Source organism: Cyprinus carpio, chromosome B13 (genome assembly GCF_018340385.1).
Source record: "Cyprinus carpio isolate SPL01 chromosome B13, ASM1834038v1, whole genome shotgun sequence".
In the NCBI taxonomy this organism is placed as follows: domain Eukaryota; kingdom Metazoa; phylum Chordata; class Actinopteri; order Cypriniformes; family Cyprinidae; genus Cyprinus; species Cyprinus carpio.
In genome coordinates this window covers 27,690,185-27,708,678 of record NC_056609.1, presented here as the reverse complement: position 1 = coordinate 27,708,678, position 18,494 = coordinate 27,690,185, and the positions used below count along the sequence as shown (strand labels likewise).

At 35.0% G+C, this 18,494-nt stretch overlaps 1 protein-coding gene across 4 annotated transcripts in view; it reads left to right on the top strand.

The window, feature by feature from the left end:
• The window catches only part of LOC109100704 (equilibrative nucleoside transporter 1-like), a 42,334-nt gene that overhangs the window by 17,471 nt on the left and 6,369 nt on the right, over nt 1-18,494 (top strand). For 3 of the 4 annotated variants that reach the window (XM_042737542.1, XM_042737540.1, XM_042737541.1), the window contains 8 exons: nt 11,407-11,488; nt 11,572-11,653; nt 12,728-12,912; nt 13,821-13,960; nt 14,250-14,384; nt 15,408-15,505; nt 15,607-15,688; nt 17,312-17,397. In XM_042737542.1, the coding sequence (XP_042593476.1) occupies nt 11,460-11,488; nt 11,572-11,653; nt 12,728-12,912; nt 13,821-13,960; nt 14,250-14,384; nt 15,408-15,505; nt 15,607-15,688; nt 17,312-17,397 (837 nt within the window). In that variant the 5' untranslated portion in view covers nt 11,407-11,459. Of the gene's footprint in view, nt 1-1,732; nt 1,863-11,406; nt 11,489-11,571; nt 11,654-12,727; nt 12,913-13,820; nt 13,961-14,249; nt 14,385-15,407; nt 15,506-15,606; nt 15,689-17,311; nt 17,398-18,494 lie in introns of those variants that run through there. The other variant, XM_042737539.1, reaches the window with a different exon arrangement.

Here is an 18,494-nt window from a genome sequence, read left to right as displayed (position 1 = left end):
CCATGTTGTGATTTCATTACAGTAGCATTCCTGTATGTGATGCAGTGCCGTCTAAGGGCCCGAAGATCAAGGGCATTCAGTATGGTTTTCCGGCCTTGACCCTTACACACAGAGATTGTTCCAGATTCTCTGAATCTTTGGATGATATTATGCACTGTAGATGATGATAACTTCAAACTCTTTGCAATTTTTCTCTAAGAAACTCCTTTCTGATATTGCTCCACTAATTTTTGCCACAGCATTGGGGGAATTAGTGATCCTCTGCCCATCTTGACTTCTGAGAGACACTGCCACTCTGAGAGGCTTTTTTTATACCCAATCATGTTGTCAGTTGACCTAATAAGTTGCAAATTGGTCCTCCAGCTGTTCCTTATATGTACATTTAACTTTTCCGGCATCTTATTGCTACCTGTCCCAAATTTTTTGGAATGTGTAACTCTCATGAAATCCAAAATGAGCTAATATTTGGCTTGCCATTTCAAAATGTCTCACTTTCAATATTTGATATGTTATCTATATTCTATTGTGAATAAATATAAGTTTACGAGATTTGTAAATTATTCCATTCCTTTTTTACTCACAATTTGTACAGTGTCCCAATTTTTTTGGAATCGGGTTTGTAGTGCCACCATGCAGAGATAAACAACAGAAGAAATAATCTAAATTTAGTAGACCTCAAACTTGTTCAGCACATGATTGTGACTAAATATTAATTCGGCTGTAATTATACCTGCTGGGTGTTTTCAGCTCATGTGAGTTTGACAGCAGACCCTTGTTTCTCTGGGTGTGAAATGTCACATGGAAGGTGTACATCTCCTCATGACTAACAGAACAACAGATGTCTGTGATTGTCAACCGTCACATGCTTTAGGGGATGTTATATTTGGCCATGAAGTATTGTAGCACCTCATTTATGACCTGACAGCAGATACGCACAAACTAGGGACAAAGTTGGTCCGTGATGACTTTGGATTTGGCCCACCATGCATTATCACAAAAAAGCAGTTTTTGTTGTATTTCTGCATTTAAAATAAACAAACAAACAAATAAATAAATAATACTAATATTTTTTTTATTGTGGCTATTTTCCATTTAGAAGAAACAATAAAGACAACAAAACAACAAATACAAATACACGTCATTAAAATGAATAAAACAAAACAAAAAATAAAAAAAAAAAAAAAAAAAAATTATTTTTTTTTGTATTTATTCATTAAAAAAAATAAAAAAAATAAAATAAAATAAAAAATATTAATAATAATAATATTTTTTTATTACGGCTATTTTCCATTTAGAAAAAAAAAACAATAAAGACAACAAAACAATTAAACAACAAATGCAAATACATTTGAGGTTTTTGTGTAAATTTTAGGACATTCTCTCAATCTAGCTACTTCATGGATTTCCATGTTTAGGGTTTCTATTAGCTATGAAACATTCCAATCCATTTCTTTCTTTCTTTAATGAATGAATGATTGAATGTGAAGATAATAGAAAACGTGTCATTAGTTTGCACAAGTTAAATTTCTCAAGAAAATTAATTTGAAGCACTCTGTAAAGTGTGTCCAAACTTTTAATGTGTAACTTACTGTATATATGAAACAGAAACGTTTTTAGTCCGAACTAAACATGATATAATGCAGCAGTGTTGTTATTATTGAAAAGGTAAAAATCAAGATCTAGTAAGCTATTATCGAACTCTGTTGCATCATACTTTAGTCAAACCCAGCTATCATCATCATCATCATCATCATCATCATCATCATCACTGTGTGTGTATGGGACAGTCCCTCCTCACAGTTCGTGTCTTTGTGTTAAGCGCTCTCAGACTCTGCTGTCTCTTCTCCTGTCCACACGTGAAGGTAGGACTCGGTTTTACTACAGCGCTTTACTCGCATCTCATGCACTTTTCTGACGTTCACTTGTATCGCGCGAGTTACGATTGTTATCATTTTCGTTTGAAACCTGTATTTTTGAAACGGTCAAAAGTTGAACAAGGGTTCTACCGTGTGATTTTTTTTTTTTTTGGTACCAACGCGTCCAGTATTTTCAAACACGTGGATTTAAGTTCCGAGCGGTGTTTGTTTTTAAATGTAGCGTGCCAGAGCAGGTTAAATTTAGCGCCAAATTATTCGCGACTTTTAGATACATTCTTAGCGAAACATCCGGCGATAGTTATTGGAACTAAGTTCTCTTTAGTATTTATAAATATGTGTTGATTAAGTTTGAGAACGTGTCAAACAGAGTATTATTTGATTGTTATGTGTCGAACAGAGTATTATTTGATAGTTTGTTGCTCACCACGTGTAGGGGAAATGATATTATATTGGCACGCGGCATTAGTCTTTCACAGCCAAACACGTTGTATGCTTTTATTTTAATAACTTTGGGGATGTGAGGTATGAATATGTTCAGTGAAATGTACATTAGTTGGTGACCTGAAATGGACATGGAGGCAAGTGAAATGATGCTGTGATGTTTACTATGTAGCCTTTGCTTGACAGTTTTATCAAATGCGCGGGTTTCTTTTTTTATTTTGGCGCATAGTGATGGAGTATTTTACGTGGGCAGGATGACGTCAGAACCGCGTGCCCATTGTGCCATGTGCCCATTTTCTTGTCTCGTTTTTAACAATTTCTTAGTGACCGCTACTAGTAAAGAACTGCTGAGATCTGTAGCTGCACAGGCAAAGTCTTTGTGCTTATTTCACCCCTAAAATATTTGGAAAGTTAGAGCACTAGTAAACCCAAAATGAATGTAAGGTCAATATAACACTGAACCTGTAGGGTCTTCAGAAATGTGTTATACGTTGATTAGTTCAAAGTGATTAGAAGCTTATCAACTCCAGTGAGCACAGTAGTAAACACAGCTCATGTGCTTTATCTCCAATCTCATTCTCCGTGTGGTGTATTCAAACTGTAGCTGAAATGTAATATGATGCAAGACTTTTAAGACCCATGAAAACAACTGAAAGTTTTTGGCTTTTAGTGTTTGTTTGAACGTATATGACACCATTCACTTTTTTCTTCTTCGCAAATATACTGCTTTTTCAGACGGTATTGCTTTCTGTGGTGTTTAGTTTTTCACAAAGGTTGAATTGAAGTGTCTTGATGCTGATGCATGTGGCTTGGACAGTAGATGTACTTCTCATGCTCTTTAGATGAGATTCATGTGAGCTTTATCATGGACTGAGAAAGTCAGTTCCAAAAGCAGGCAAATGTTCCTTATGTAACTCCTGTGGCATGCATGCATGCAAAGCGTGCAACTCTGGCCACATGCTCGTGTTAGGCACGAAACTGCCACAACCTAGGTGGGTTTCATATATATGTGGTATTGTTTGCAGCTATTACAGTCTGTAGTTACAGAACTACTGGAAAAAAAAAAAAAAAAAAAAAAAACTGTAGTATCTCTATTCAATTACAGTCTGTAGTTACAGAACTACTGTAGTATCTCTATTTTCAGAAGTCAACAAAATCAAAATTGACAGTTTAGTTTCTTCATGCACAATCCTGGTTATTCCAAATGACAATTTTTATTTTAATTTTTTATCAGAATGCATTACCTCAGAAATAACTCCTTTTGTTCTGACATCACAAAGACGACTTGCAACCCCTTGCCTCCAAACCAACTGGCTACATTCCAGTATCTAATACCTAGTTTTCACTACCCGAAGCCCTAACCTCATTTTTTCGCATTGAACTCACATGTGTGTCATACTTAGGCATTAAAAAGTAGTTTTAAGTAGTTAAAAACAAAACTAGGGTTGGGGATTTCAAGAGGTTGGAGTGGTTTTATAGAGTTCTGATTTTACAGGAAACTGAGCTGACATATTGCACTGTTTATTTCAATCCAGTTTTTGCCTTTGGTAACATGGCAGAAAATCAAACTCATGCTTTCACAAATGTTTTCTTGAGGATGAGAGCAGAGGGCAAATTAAATGGCCTTATGCTCCAGCCAATTGTGAGTTTCTTACTCTTGAATGATATCCAGTAGAGAAAACAGGCCTGCCGCCCAGTTGCCTCACGGCTCTTTAAGAATGAGTCACGGAAAATTAATGTAATTATGGCCTGCTGTGACGGCACTATTATTTTGCAATAGAAATTGGGTATTGTTTGGGACAGGTGGGGTGGTTCTTTACACAAAGGATTTGTACTCGATCAGTGGTTGCATGAAGAAACTTTAACATCCTTTACATTGCACAAAAGGTTCTCAATAGGGCTGAGGTATATCTAAAGGAGATACAATATCTAGGGCTGAGATATGGGTGCAAAAAGGGCATTCTAACAGCTTCTGTAGATCAGTGCAATTCACATACTGCATTTTGCCCTGTGCAGCTGGAAACTAGTTGCTAAACCACGTGAGCACTTCTTTGCTATAGTTTGAAGGAGGAGTGAAAATGCCTACACTCTTAAAAATAAAGGTTTCACAGTTATTCCATAGAAGAACCATTTTGGGTTCCCCAAAGAACCTTTCAGCTAACAGTTCTTAAAAGAACCATTTTTTCTTAGTGTGAAGAACATTTTAATAATCTAAAGAACTAGGGATGTAATGATTCACTCAAATCACGATTCGATTCGATTCACGATTTGATTCAATTCACGATATTTTTTTTTTTACAAAATGAGATTTAAGGCAAATTATAAATTAAATGTGTCCTTTTATTATTGCTTGGACAAAATGCTGCACGTTTCTTTGTGAAATTGAAATATAACACTATAATAATATTTTAATATAGCACTTGCATATTACTGCTCTTTTATTGGTTTTGATTGCTTCTGTTGTCCTCATCTGTAAGTCATTTTGATAAAAGCGTCTGCGAAATAACAAAATGTAAATATAATGTAAATGTAAGTAACAAAACTAAATTGAAATTTTAAAACAAGACCCAAACCAACTAAATAACACAAATAAAATAAATCTCTTCAATATAAACAAAATAAGGCTTTGTCTGTGCTCTTTTCATTTAAAATGAGAGGCAACCACTGCATTTTAATCATCAAAAAAAAAAAGATGCATAAAACAAACAACATCAGCATTTAATAAAAAAAATAAGATTGTGATTTGACTTCAGTTTTGTGAAACAGAAACAGTAGGTGAGCTGAATGAGACGCAGATTCACTCTCTGCCAGCAGGTGGCGCTTAAATCGTTTCCTTGGTTTCTGCTGTAAACAAAGCAGTGCTGCACTTATGAACTTTAATATGCATTATACAGAGGCAAGATGAAAAGAAAAAATACCATCTAATCTTTTCTAAAGACAGTAAGTTCCCCTCAGACATGCGTTCATATAAACTCCTACCCCTAATTGAATCGTGATTGTTTAGCATCTCAACCGATTTGAATCGTCACATATTTGAATTGATTTTCAACCGGCTCGCGGTTAATCGTTACATCCCTATAAAGAACCTTTTTCCGCTATGAAAGAACCTTTTGCAGAATGGAAAGATTCCATGGATGTTGAAGGTTCTTCATGGAACCATCAATGCCAATAAAGAATCTTTTATTTTTAAGTGTGTTGGTGCCATCTTTGGCACATTAATCTTAATTTTCAACAATATTCGATATTCATCACCATATTCTGGAATTTTATATTCATCAGCAATATCTTTAATATTCTATATCGCCCAGCCATACTTTATAATGGAAAAGTTTCTTTAGATTATTGAAATATTCTTCACACTGAGAAAAAAATGGTTCTTTAAAGAACTGATAGCTGAAAAGTTTGTTGGTGAAACAAAAATGGTTTGTCTATTGCATTGCTGCAGGGACCCTCGTTTAGAAACTTTTTTTTTTTTTTAAGTGTAGTAACAATTGTGAAATTCAACCAGGTCTTGAGTTGGGAATTGAGAACCATTTTTATTCTAAATATTCTAATATTCCATTACAGTAAAGAAATACCTGAATTTCACAATGTTTGGTTTCTGAGTGGTTTTTGAACAGTGGAGATGGACCGTTAGAATTGGTTTGCAGGGCCTCTTGAACTGTAAGTTGTTCTGAGCTTGTTCTTGGATGCACTGCTGATATTCTCAGGTTACAGAGCCTCTCTTGAGGTCCGCTCAAGGCTCAACACCCCAACAGAGAGACTATTTCAGGACCCTAGCTCTGTTGTGAAACATGGAGCCCCTGAGGGAGCTTTTAGAAGCACAGTCCCAGGAAGCCGCGTGTCAGAGGATGGTCCGGGAAACTGGCCAGAGATGTTTTTTAGGATGTGGGAGGTATACCAAAGCGGTTGACTGAGTGATTGCAGGCTGCTGGGACTCATTTGTGGAGTGGGGCTATAACAGTGTGTGCATTGGCTCGTGTAGAAATGGAAGTTTTCAGATTGGGTGCATGAGATGATCTGGAAGTGAATGTACACAGTAAATCAGAGATGTTATTGGCGAGGGTTTGGAAAAGTGTAATGGGTCTGGATGTGTTCACAGACATGAGTCTTTTAAACATTACTGTGTGTATGAATAAGAATAAAACCATTTTTAAAAATATTTTGGATATGACTAACTAAAGACATTTACATAATTTATTTATAATATATAAATGCATATACTCCTTCAAAATATTTATATAATATATGTTGTACTACCATTCAACTTTTTCCGGCTTTTTTCCGGCTTTGCTACCGTTCGGACGTTCTAACATAATCACATTCCCCAAACAACATATTTCTGCAACAAACACTAAAACTAAAGTAAGATTTTTACTTCAGCAGATCAGCACAGTGCTCAAACAACAGATTTTTGGCACAAACACTAAAACTAAAAACTCTTTGGGACTGGAATTATACTAGCAGCTTACATTCCGGAGACGGGAAAACAACTGCCTACATTCAAACAGAAGAGAGAGAAAATGCCTCCTGTTGAATATACTTGTTGCGTGAACTGCTGCAAACTTCTACAAAGGATTGTGGTTCTTGAAACAAAGTTACTTGCTGGACTTCCAAAACACACGGAACACTCAGCAGACCATCGTCATGGACCCTCTAAGCATACAGCCGGTGAGTCCCATGAATCTTCTGAATCTCAACAGTTTATACCAAGTGTAGTAACAGGCGCTCAAGGTCGAGCAGACAGCAGCATTCAGCTCAGAGCGCAGCCGAGCCCAGGACTCTGATAGTGGGTGACTCTATTATCAGAAACATCAGTAGCAGGACTACAACAACATGCTGCCTTCCTCAAGCAACGGTTTCTGATGTGGAACTTCAGAACATTCTGATGAAGCACAAGACTGCAAATCGAATCATCATCCATGTGGGGAAGAATGATATTCGGAAAGAGCAGTCAGAACTCCTTAAGAAGGACTTCAGTGAACTCTTTGAAACAATTTGAAGACTCAAAGTTCAGTCGTTCATCAGTGGACCACTCCCAGCAAGGGGAACAAATATGTTTTCACGGTTGCTTGGGCTGAACACATGGCTACAAAGATCTTGCAATATAAAAAGAGTGAATTTCATCGACAACTTCAATCTGTTCTGGGGCCATAAACAACTGTTTAAACCGGATGGCCTCCACCCAAACAAACTTGGAGCTAGAGTGCTTAAGGACAATATCTACTTCTCCTTACGCCATCCTTCAGGGACATATCCCACAAGGACACTGATATCACCATGCAGCCACAACAAGCACTGCTGATGGACACTATCTCGGCTGAGCCCTGCCCACAGAGCTCCTCACAGACAGACTGTGATGTTTCAAAACAGATACAAGACTCAGCACCCAAGGACGACTGTCTGGAAAACAACCAGGGAAGCCAGGACAACATATCACAGTCACCGGAAACACCAGAGACACAGCCCCTCTCACCAGACACATTATCCCTCTCTCCAGCACCTCCGCTTCTGTGCTTCTCACAGAAAATGGAGGAATTGGTGTATGCTGGGACTAAACTCTCTCACTCATTCGCTGCAAGACCGCAAATATCACCCAAAAAAAAATGCGCGGGCCCCCCAACCACCAAAGCCTGTGGGCCCTGCTTCTGTGAGAGCTCTCCGACCGCTGCCACAACGCCAGGGCCCAAACCCTCCATCTGCTGAAGGTGAACCAAAAACAACTGATAGCAGCTCTCATATGTGTCGGGTCCCCCGCTATAATAACAGCAACATTCACAAATGTTTACAGAACAAGTGGGAACCCAGTGTGCCTGTAGCTTTCTCTATTTCAGTTTTATCATGTGACAGAAAGTTTAAGGCCATCTCAAGCCGAAGGGCAAACTTATTTAATCTGCGGCCTATTATGCATCAAACTAAAATTGATGTAATGACATAAAGCACTGCGATCAAGTTATCATCTTTAAACATTCGCTCACTAAAAAATAAATTTTATAACCTTTACTTTACTTTAACCATTTTTTACTTTATAACCATAAACAATCTGGATTTTATGTTTCTAAATGAAACATGGCTAGAAGACAGCTGCAGTGCAACAGTCCTCAATGAAGCAGCCCCTCCTAACTTTACTTTCATGAGTGTCTGCAGGACTGTTAGGAGAGGTGGAGGTGTAGCTGCTCTATTTAAAGATGTCTATCAATGCAAGCAAATGTCATTTGGTCAGTACTTGTCTTTTGAATATCTAGGGATTGTGCTGAAAAGGTGCTCCACGCATTCTGTTTATCATTATTTACAGGCCTCCAAAATACTCTCCAGCCTTCGTTGAAGAGGTCACAGAAATGCTATCAATGATTTCCTCAGAGTTTGACTGTTTTGCTATTGCAGGGGATTTTAATATTCACATAGATAACCGACTGCATCACAGCACAGAGATAGCGCTCATTAAGATAATAAATGATATTCGCTTAAATTCTGACTCTGGCAAAATATCAGTGCTGCGTTTGACACTGTCGATCATAACATACTACTAGAGAGACTGGAAAACTGGGTCGGGCTTTCTGGGATGGTACTCAAATGGTTCAGGTCATACTTAGAAGGGAGAGGTTATTATGTGAGTCTAGGAGAGCATAAGTCTAAGTGGACGTCCATGACATGCGGAGTCCCACAAGGCTCAATTCTTGCACCGCTCTTGTTTAGCCTGTATATGCTCCCACTAACTCATATAATGAGAAAGAACCAAAATTGCCTATCACAGCTATGCTGATGATACACAGATTTAAAATCCTAGCCTTATCGCCAAATGACTAAAGCCCCCATTGACTCCCTCTGCCAATGTATTGATGAAATTAACAGTTGGATGTGCCAGAACTTTCTGAAAACTGAAGTTATTGCATTTGGAAACAAAGATGAAGTTTTCAAGGTGAATGCATACCTTGACTCAAGGGGGCAAACAACTAAAATTCAAGTCAGGAATCTTGGTGTGATTCTGGAGACAGACCTTAGTTTCGGTAGTCATGTCAAAGCAGTAACTAAATCAGCATACTATCATCTAAAAAACATTGCAAAAATTAGATGTTTTGTTTCTAGTCAAGACTTAGAGAAACTTGTTCATGCCTTTATCACCAGCAGGGTGGACTACTGTAATGGTCTCCTCAACGGCCTTCCCAAGAAGACCATTAGACAGCTACAGCTCATCCAGAACACTGCTGCCAGGATTCTGACTAGAACCAGAAAATCTGAGCATAACACACCAGTCCTCAGGTCCTTACACTGGCTTCCAGTTACATTTAGGATTGATTTTTTAAGTACTTTTACTCGTTTATAAATCACTCAATGACCTAGGACCAAAATATATTGCAGATATGTTCACTGAATATAAACCTAACAGACCACTCAGACCATTAGGATCGAGTCAGTTAGAAATACCAAGGGTTCACACAAAACAAGGGGAGTCTGCCTTTAGTTACTATGCCGCCCGCAGTTGGAATCAGCTTCCAGAAGAGATCAGATGTGCTAAAACATTAGTCACATTTAAATCTAGACTCAAAACTCATCTGTTTAGCTGTGCATTTGTTGAATGAGCACCGTGCGATGTCCGAATTGATTGCACTGTATTTTACATATTCACTGTATTCTATGTAAAATCATTTTCTATTTTTAACTGTTTTAAATTCATTTTAAATAAGTTAATTTTTAAATCATTTCCAATGTTTTAAAATTGCTTGTTTTATTTTTGTTATTATTTTTCTTCATGATTATTTTACTTTCTTTTATGTAAAGCACTTTGAATTACCATTGTGTACGAAATGTGCTATATAAATAAACTTGCCTTGCCTATAAATAATTTAATACTTTTAGTCAGCAATGATGCATCAAACTGACCAAAATGTCAATAAAAGCGTTGTTGCAAAATATTTCTTATTTCAAATAAATGCTGCTCTCTTTTGAACTTTCTGTTCGTTAAAGAATCCTGAAAAATGTATGACGGTTTGCACAAAAATATTAAGCACCACAACTGTTTGCATAATAATTCATTTTTCTTGAGCTGCAAATCAGCATATTAGAATGATTTCTGAAGGATCATGTGAAACTCAAGACTGGAGTAATGATGCTGAAAATTCAGACAGAGAAGAGCAGAGAAAAATACTGATTATTGAACACATTCCAGTAGCTGTGGAGAAGACCTATTTTTCATTATTTGTCATAATTTTTACGAAATGGCACAACACTATGAAATGCAACTTTGACATTTAACATACAATTAAACAGCATAAAAAATGATTGATTACATGGCGTCCTATGTTTTGACCTCCTGTCAGCCAAATAAATCTCTTCACTAAGAGGTCTGTTTTATAGATCATGACAGCTGTTTGGATGGAAAGTACTTCAGTGTGCTCTGTGTGTACAGAAAGATCCAGAAGTTTGTTTATGCGACTGCTGAAAGTATGCTTTTTGGAGGAGGACGATGCATCAGTTTCAAGCATGTTATTGTCATCAATGAGGCATCCATATTTGTTTATGCACCGTAAACAACATCATTTAAGCAGATTAGTACATACAAAAAGCTTTATTATAGTCCATAGAGATGGACTCTTGAGTGCAGAGGATTTTGTGATTCGTTTCTTGAGGGTTGGAGATTTTTCAATCTGTCGCTTGAGCTCAGGAAATTAATTTTTTGTTGTTTTTTTTTTATTTTTGACTCTATGCCTCCAAGCAAATTATGTGATTATATTTAAAATATTGTTTTAGAGATTTAGGCTAATTGGAAGTACATGGAAAAATGACACTGAAGTGAAAATATAAACGTTCATTTAGATATTACAGTATGTTTGTGTTGGTGCTGCTGCCAGAATATCCATTAACAGAAACATATTTTTAAACGAAATTGTAAGTTTTTGGACTTTTAATCCTTCTTAAAAATGTCTACGCTTCATTAGTATATCAAAGCAGTGGCTTTGATTTTAAAGAAACACAGCTCAAGCATACTTTACAAGCTGCACATTTCACTAAAATGTGTTTATTGGGTTTGAAATGACGAAACATTGTGGTTCATTATCATTGAATGAAGGCTGTCTCCATGTGATTTCAGATTTGAAGCCAGATTCTGAAACAAATCGGTGATAGATCCGTCAGACAGACACAATGACAACCGCCAGCGCTCCGCGAGACAGGTAAATGTTTGAGCGTAACTTTCTCATGTGATACAAATGATAACTAATGAAACTGCATGTGAATAATGTGACTTGTCTTCCAGGTATAATGCTGTATGGATCATATTCTTCATTCTGGGCCTGGGAACTCTGCTACCATGGAATTTCTTCATGACTGCTACCATGGTAACAATCGTCTCATTGAAACCACTGTTAATGACAAACTTCAATGGCACATTGTGACCTCTATTGGATTCAGAGTACCATTCTCCCCAAAGGGTTCTGACAATATAAAACGAAGCAACAATGAATATTGCTTTTAATGCAACTTTAATTTGGGGATTACGGTTAAAACCTTTTATGCAAGTAAATATTGCTTTTTATTGCTCTATATTAAAATGATTGAAAGTCAATCTTATGTTTATTTAGTAAAAACCAGGATCAGTAGCAGAAAAAAATAACACAATATACTGAATTTTTATCATCATTTACTCACCTGCGTGTCTTTTTCAACCCATAAGGCTTTGTGTAATCTTTGAAACACAAGTTGAGATATTTTTAAAGGAACATGAGAGATTACTCTCCCCAAAAACCGAAAAAGTTTAGAAAGGTATAGTAAAACGAATCCATACGAGTTCAGCAGTTTAATATGATCACTTTATGTGATGGACAGATTTAATTTAGGCTTTTGGTTAATTGGACTTTTAATGGAGGGACAGAAACCTCACAAGTTTCATTAAAACTATCTTAAGTAGAGTTTTGAAGATTTATAGATTTTTTTTCATGGTTCATTTAATGATTGTTGTATTCAGAATGTCTGAAGAAAGGCTTTAAGCTAGCTTGACGTTAATTGTTTTTCACTGAGCACGTTAATATGCTCTAAAATATTGTGATATGAACTACAAATCTGCATTGTTTTTTATTTTTTTAACTATGCATTTTGTAAGCACATCAACTTGTGAATTGAGTCTACTTGGCAACAATGACTGTTTGGTTCAAATATGGTTCATATTAGCCAAAAACATAAAAATGCACCTGTAACATTTTTCTTTTATAAATGCAAATTTGATTCTATGATGTTTAAAGTAATATTAAGGGTCATAATTTGAATATATGAATTCATAAATATATGAATATGAAAGAAGAATGTAAGTGTGTGAGAGCGACAGAATGAGTTATGGCTTGTACGGCCCTCATAAAGTAACATAACTTTACAAAGTGTACCGCTCAAGCTCTCATTGTCTTCTTGTTGTTCTGCAGTACTTTACCAACCGTCTGAAGGACCCACAGACGAACGCAGAATACAATCAGACAGAAAATGTGACGGTGGAGAAAGACGATCCTAGACGTAATGTCCTAGAGTCAAAGTTCAACAACGTGATGACGCTGTGTGCCATGGTACCGCTGCTGATTTTCACCTGCCTCAACTCCTTCATTCATCAGAGGTGAGAGCAACCGCTGCTTGAGAAACATATTCATTTAAAAGATTAAATATGGCTTTATTAAACACCCAACTGGACATTGAAGCTCATTGAAATTCTGGACATTGAACCTCATTTAAATTCTGATCTTTATAATACTAAGACAAAAAAATGTTTAATCTAGTTATTTTACAGACCTTTTTAAATGTAATTAATTATTGTATATAATTGTAATATTATATATAATATATATACACACACATATATGTATATTATTTTATACAGTATATATATATTATATATATATATATATGTATATGGGCCCTGGTCATATAAAGTATATATATATATATATACTGCTTTACACACACACATATTGTGTTTGTGTATGTATTTGTATATACATCTTTATATTAAAAAAAAATTAAATGTATAAACAACTCATGCATGATGGGATATATTAAATTAAAAATAGAATTACTTGAATATATTTAATATCACAGCAAATTCAATATTGTGTTCATGGCAAACAGGCTTGAGATGATAATAACAACAAAATTAAATCTAAATCAAAACAAAAATAAATCCTCCAATACAAAAAATACTGCCTTTATATAAATCTATTTCTGATGATCTTAAAAACCCTTTGATTGAAAGGCTTCAGCTTTAAAAGTTTCAAATTAGTTTTGTAGAAAAATATCAATTGTCTGGTTTCTTTATAAAACTACGGTTTAATTGATGAGTTGGACTGAACAGTGAAGGAAGCACACTCCCATCTTCCATTGTGTTATTTAACAGCTTTGTTGACTTCTAAAATGTGGAAAACGAGCTGTAATAAAAATGCTGAGGTATTGTGTAACTCTGCATGAATCTCCTCATTAGCTGCTGTCTGAACAGTATCTCAGGAGCTGATCTTGTGTCGTTTTTCCCAGGATTCCTCAGAAGCTGAGGATCCCAGGCAGTCTGTCTGTCATTTTAGTGGTGTTTCTCATCACAGCCGTGCTGGTGAAGGTGGAGATGGAGCCCCTGCCATTCTTTGCGTTTACTATGATCAAAATCATCTGCATCAACTGTGAGTGTCATCATCATCATCATGTGTGTCTATTCCAGGCCTCTTCTGTTCTCAAGACCTCAGTGTCGTGGGCTTCTCTGTAGTTTTTCTCACAAGGTTTGGTTTGTGTTTGGAGTTCATAATGAGTAAAAGATGGCTTGAGTTCACACACATCCTTTGATGCTGATATTAATACACAGCATGTTTGGAGAACCAAGCTGGGGAAGGTCCTACTTGAAAGAGGAGACCTTTACGTGTTTCTATGTGCATTAATCGCTAATCTGAACCATCGTTATGTCTCTTTCTGCAGCGTTCGGGGCGATTCTGCAGGGGAGTCTGTTTGGATTGGCTGGGATGCTCCCAGCGTCCTACACCACGCCCATCATGAGCGGACAGGGTCTGGCAGGGACGTTTGCAGCCTTCTCCATGATCTGTGCGCTCGCCTGTATGTCTTCATCTTTTGTCATTCTCTTTATTTTCTTCTTTTCCAAATCGGAGGAACCGGAATGTGGAAAATTCCAAACCAGCTTTGTTATTGTTAGCTAAAACGAATAAAGAGCTGCGTTAATTGAAAAAATCTAATTAAAAGCTAAATAGAAATATTAAAAAAGCTAATTATAATACAAAAATCTGTTAAAAATACAAACGATAAATGCACAACAATTTTACGGAAACGCAAAAAATAGAAAATATTAGAAATATAAAAATAATAAAAAAAAAAAACATAACAAAACAGATTCAAAATACAAAGTAGATGTTTGGAGCTGAAATAAAAATAACAATTAATATAAGAAAAAAACTCGAGAAATCTTTTCTTGGCAGCTAACTTAAAATAAGTTGAAGCACTAAAATTCAAATAAAAAAATAAAATAAAGCTAAATAGAAATATTCTTTATAAAACTAATATAAAGGACAAACACATAACAATTTTACTAAAAGTAATATTTAAAAAATTTAAATATTAATAAATACTTTAGGTTATAAATAATGCTAAAATAATGCTGAACCAAAAGATTCAAAGTAGATTCAAATATGTGTAAAGCTGAAATTAAAAATTATCTTATCTTATCAAACATAAACCTAAATGAAAATTGGAAATATAACCTTGGGAAATAAATGAAATAAAATGAGCGTAAATTGAAGTACTAAAGCTGAAATAAAAATAAATAAAGCAAAATATAAGGCAAAATTATTTTGTTAACTAAAACTAATAAAATTTACAAAATTACTAACATTAAAATGCAAACTGAAAATAAAAAATATTAATACAGTAGTAGTGTATGAACACTTAAATTGCACTGGACAAATTCAAACACGTTTAATATCAGAATTAAATGCAGAACTAGTGATAATGTGTTTATATGTCAAAAAACATTTCTTCAAGGACTTCCACGAGTACTTCTAAATTGCTGAACCTGTGTTTTGAAGCAACTTTTTTATTTAGCAGAAATGTTCTTGTCTTTTCCAGCGGGCTCAGAGCTGCAGGCCAGTGCCTTCGGTTACTTCATCACTGCCTGTGTGGTTATTCTCCTGGCCATCGTTTCTTACTTCGCTCTGCCTAAAATGGTATGATGCAAACTCACATCTGCGTTTCATTTCCACTAATCAATGCTGAGAATTGTTTTGATGCGTACATGTTAAAAACTCTCAAAGTATTTGTTCTGCAGGAGTTTTTCCAGTATTATTCTGAGAGCAATGGCTCCCGATCCAACTCTGATGAGGAGAACAAGATGGATTTGCTGAAACAAGGTAATGTCCAGGGTTCATCAGAAATGTTTCTCTAAACATCTGATGTCATCTAATGCTGATCAAACACTCATGAATAAGTATATGAGACCACTGGAATAAAAAAAAACACAGTTACCAATGCATCCAACTTTGTAGACGGTTAGGTTTCACACTGAATGGCTGCTTTTCATTTTATTTCATATCACACAAGCTAACAGAGAAAACATGCAGAAGTTCTAATATCACAAAGTTTATGAATAAATACAGTATAAATCGGGGTCATAGAGGTGGTGCCCTCTGAAGTTTACCAATCCTCAAGAACTGAATTAATATTCAGACAACATACAGACATATCTAGACAAGACTTTGAGATATTTGTGCTTGAGATGATTTTATTTTACCTCCTAAATATTTTAACGTAGGAACACTAGTGCACTTGAGTCCTGTCTAAAGTTTAACATTTTTTTTTATTGCAAATTATATAATTTTTTTATAATTGTTTTAATTTGAATTTTATTGTATTTCATAATTATTTTAATTTATAATTGTGTAATTATAAAAATACTTTTTTATTTCAATTTATATCTTTTTATTTTTATTGTATTTTTTAAAAAATTGTATTTTAGAATTTTGTAACTTTATAATTTTTACCTTACCCCTAAATATTTTGACTTTGGGACACTAGTGCTCTTAAAAAACAGATTTCTTTCTACATTTTTTTTTTATTTTTTATGATTTTTCATAATTCCATTTATAATTGTGTAATTATAAAAACATTTTTTATTTTTTAATTTATATTTTATTTTTATTTTTTTATAATTTTTGTTTTTTTTTGACTTTGGGACACTTTTAATTTTTCTATTTTATTTCATTTTTTTTATTTATTTTGACATTTATAATTTATGTTTGTATAATTTATATTGTAGGTTTATAATTTTGCCCATATTGCTAAATATTTTGACTTTGGGTTACTAGTTATTTTTTATTATATTTTATAATTTTGTAGGTTTATAATTTTGCCCATATTGCTAAATATTTTGACTTTGGGTTACTAGTGCTCTTAAAAAAAAAAAAGATTTCTTTTTTAGAGTTTTTTTTTTTTATGTCTTATTTTACATTTATTTCAATTTATATCATTTTTATAATTGTTTTTATTTTAATTTTATTGTATTTCATAATTATTTTAATTTATAATTGTGTAATTATAAAAACATTTTTTATTTCAATTTATATATTTTTATTTTTATTATATTTTATAATTTTCTAATTTTATAATTTTGACCGTACCCCTAAATATTTTGACTTTGGGACACTAGTGATCTTAAAAAAAAACAGATTTCTTTCTTAAAGGCATTTACACTGAGTTTTTTTTTTATTTTTTTATCTTATTTAACATTTTATCTTATTTGATCTTATGTAGCATTAATATTGACTGTACCTTAAATATTTACACTTTATATTAAGAGAGTTTTGTCTTAAAACTCTTATGTGTTAAAAGATTGTATTTTATTGTATTTTTATTCATGCTGTTTAAAGACTTTTTTGCTGCTAAATGACAAATACAGAAGTATGGTATTGTGTCAGACTCGTATCCTCCGTGTTTCCCTGTGAAGAGAAACTAGTTTTTGTGTTCTTGTCTTGTAGAAGGTCAAGCAGAGAAGAGGCCGGTCCTGAGCCTGACTGATGAAGAGAGCAGACCCGCCGTGTCAGTGTTTGGCATCTTCAAACAGGTATCAACTCCAACCAGCTGCCCACATAACCAACAAACAGGGTTTCCGCGGGGTCTTAAAAAGTCTAAAATTTAAAAATCTAAATTTTAGGCCTTAAAAACACTTAAATTCGCTGTTGTAGGTCTTAAAATATTTTAAACAGGTCTTAATTTTCCGATGTCCATGCAGCGCTACCTCTAATGCTCATTTCAATGCTCCTGCAGCACTTCAGAATGTTTTTTTCCCCTGTAGTGTTGTAGTTGTTTCGTTCGCTAGTCAAAATATAATTCGCTGTATTATGACTACAAATGAGATCAACATGCAACAGCCAATCGGCTTTCTGTTATTGGCACGAGTTTCTTTTGGATTGCACCACAGACGTAAAACGGATTTTACTTTTCAGCTATGGGGAAGTGCAAGTTTAGTGATACTTGGCTTGAAAAAAACAAATTTAGGGCTTGGTTAAGGCCAGTTGCTAACAACGTATTTGAAGCCTAGTGCTTAGTATGCAAAAAAGCGATTAAACTGGGAACGTTGGGTGTACAGGCGCTGGAGTCTCATGCAAAAAGTGAGAAACATCTAAGAAGGGTCTCCAGCAAACGACAGTCATTAGCCAGTTCTGCCAAGTATCTGGTGGCTCCACAACCCCTTTGAGTGACCTCTGTGTCGCTTTTGGATCAGAGCCAACACTGAGAGCGGAGGTGCTCTGGGTCCTCCTCACCGTGACTAGACACCAGTCCTATAATGCGAATGAGGAAATCTGTGAATGGTTTCAGTCGATGTTTCCAGACTCTGACATCGCTAAATCATTCAGGTGCGGGAAAGATAACATTGCCTACATTGCGCGCTTTGGACTAGCAGATTTTTTTTCAAGAGAGACCTAATTTACCTATTTGACGCATTTAACCTGTCTTCAGTACTGTTCCATTTGAATAAATTTGCTTTGCTAGTAATTTTGTGATTCTGCATTTTCTTTTGTGTGTGTGTTTTTTTTTATGTTGTGATATAGGTCTTAAATTTCATTCTTAATGGTCTTAAAAAGTCTTAAATTTGACATGGTGAAACCTGCAGAAACCCTGAACAAATAATAAAGCCTCTAAAGAGCAGGGAGTCTGTTT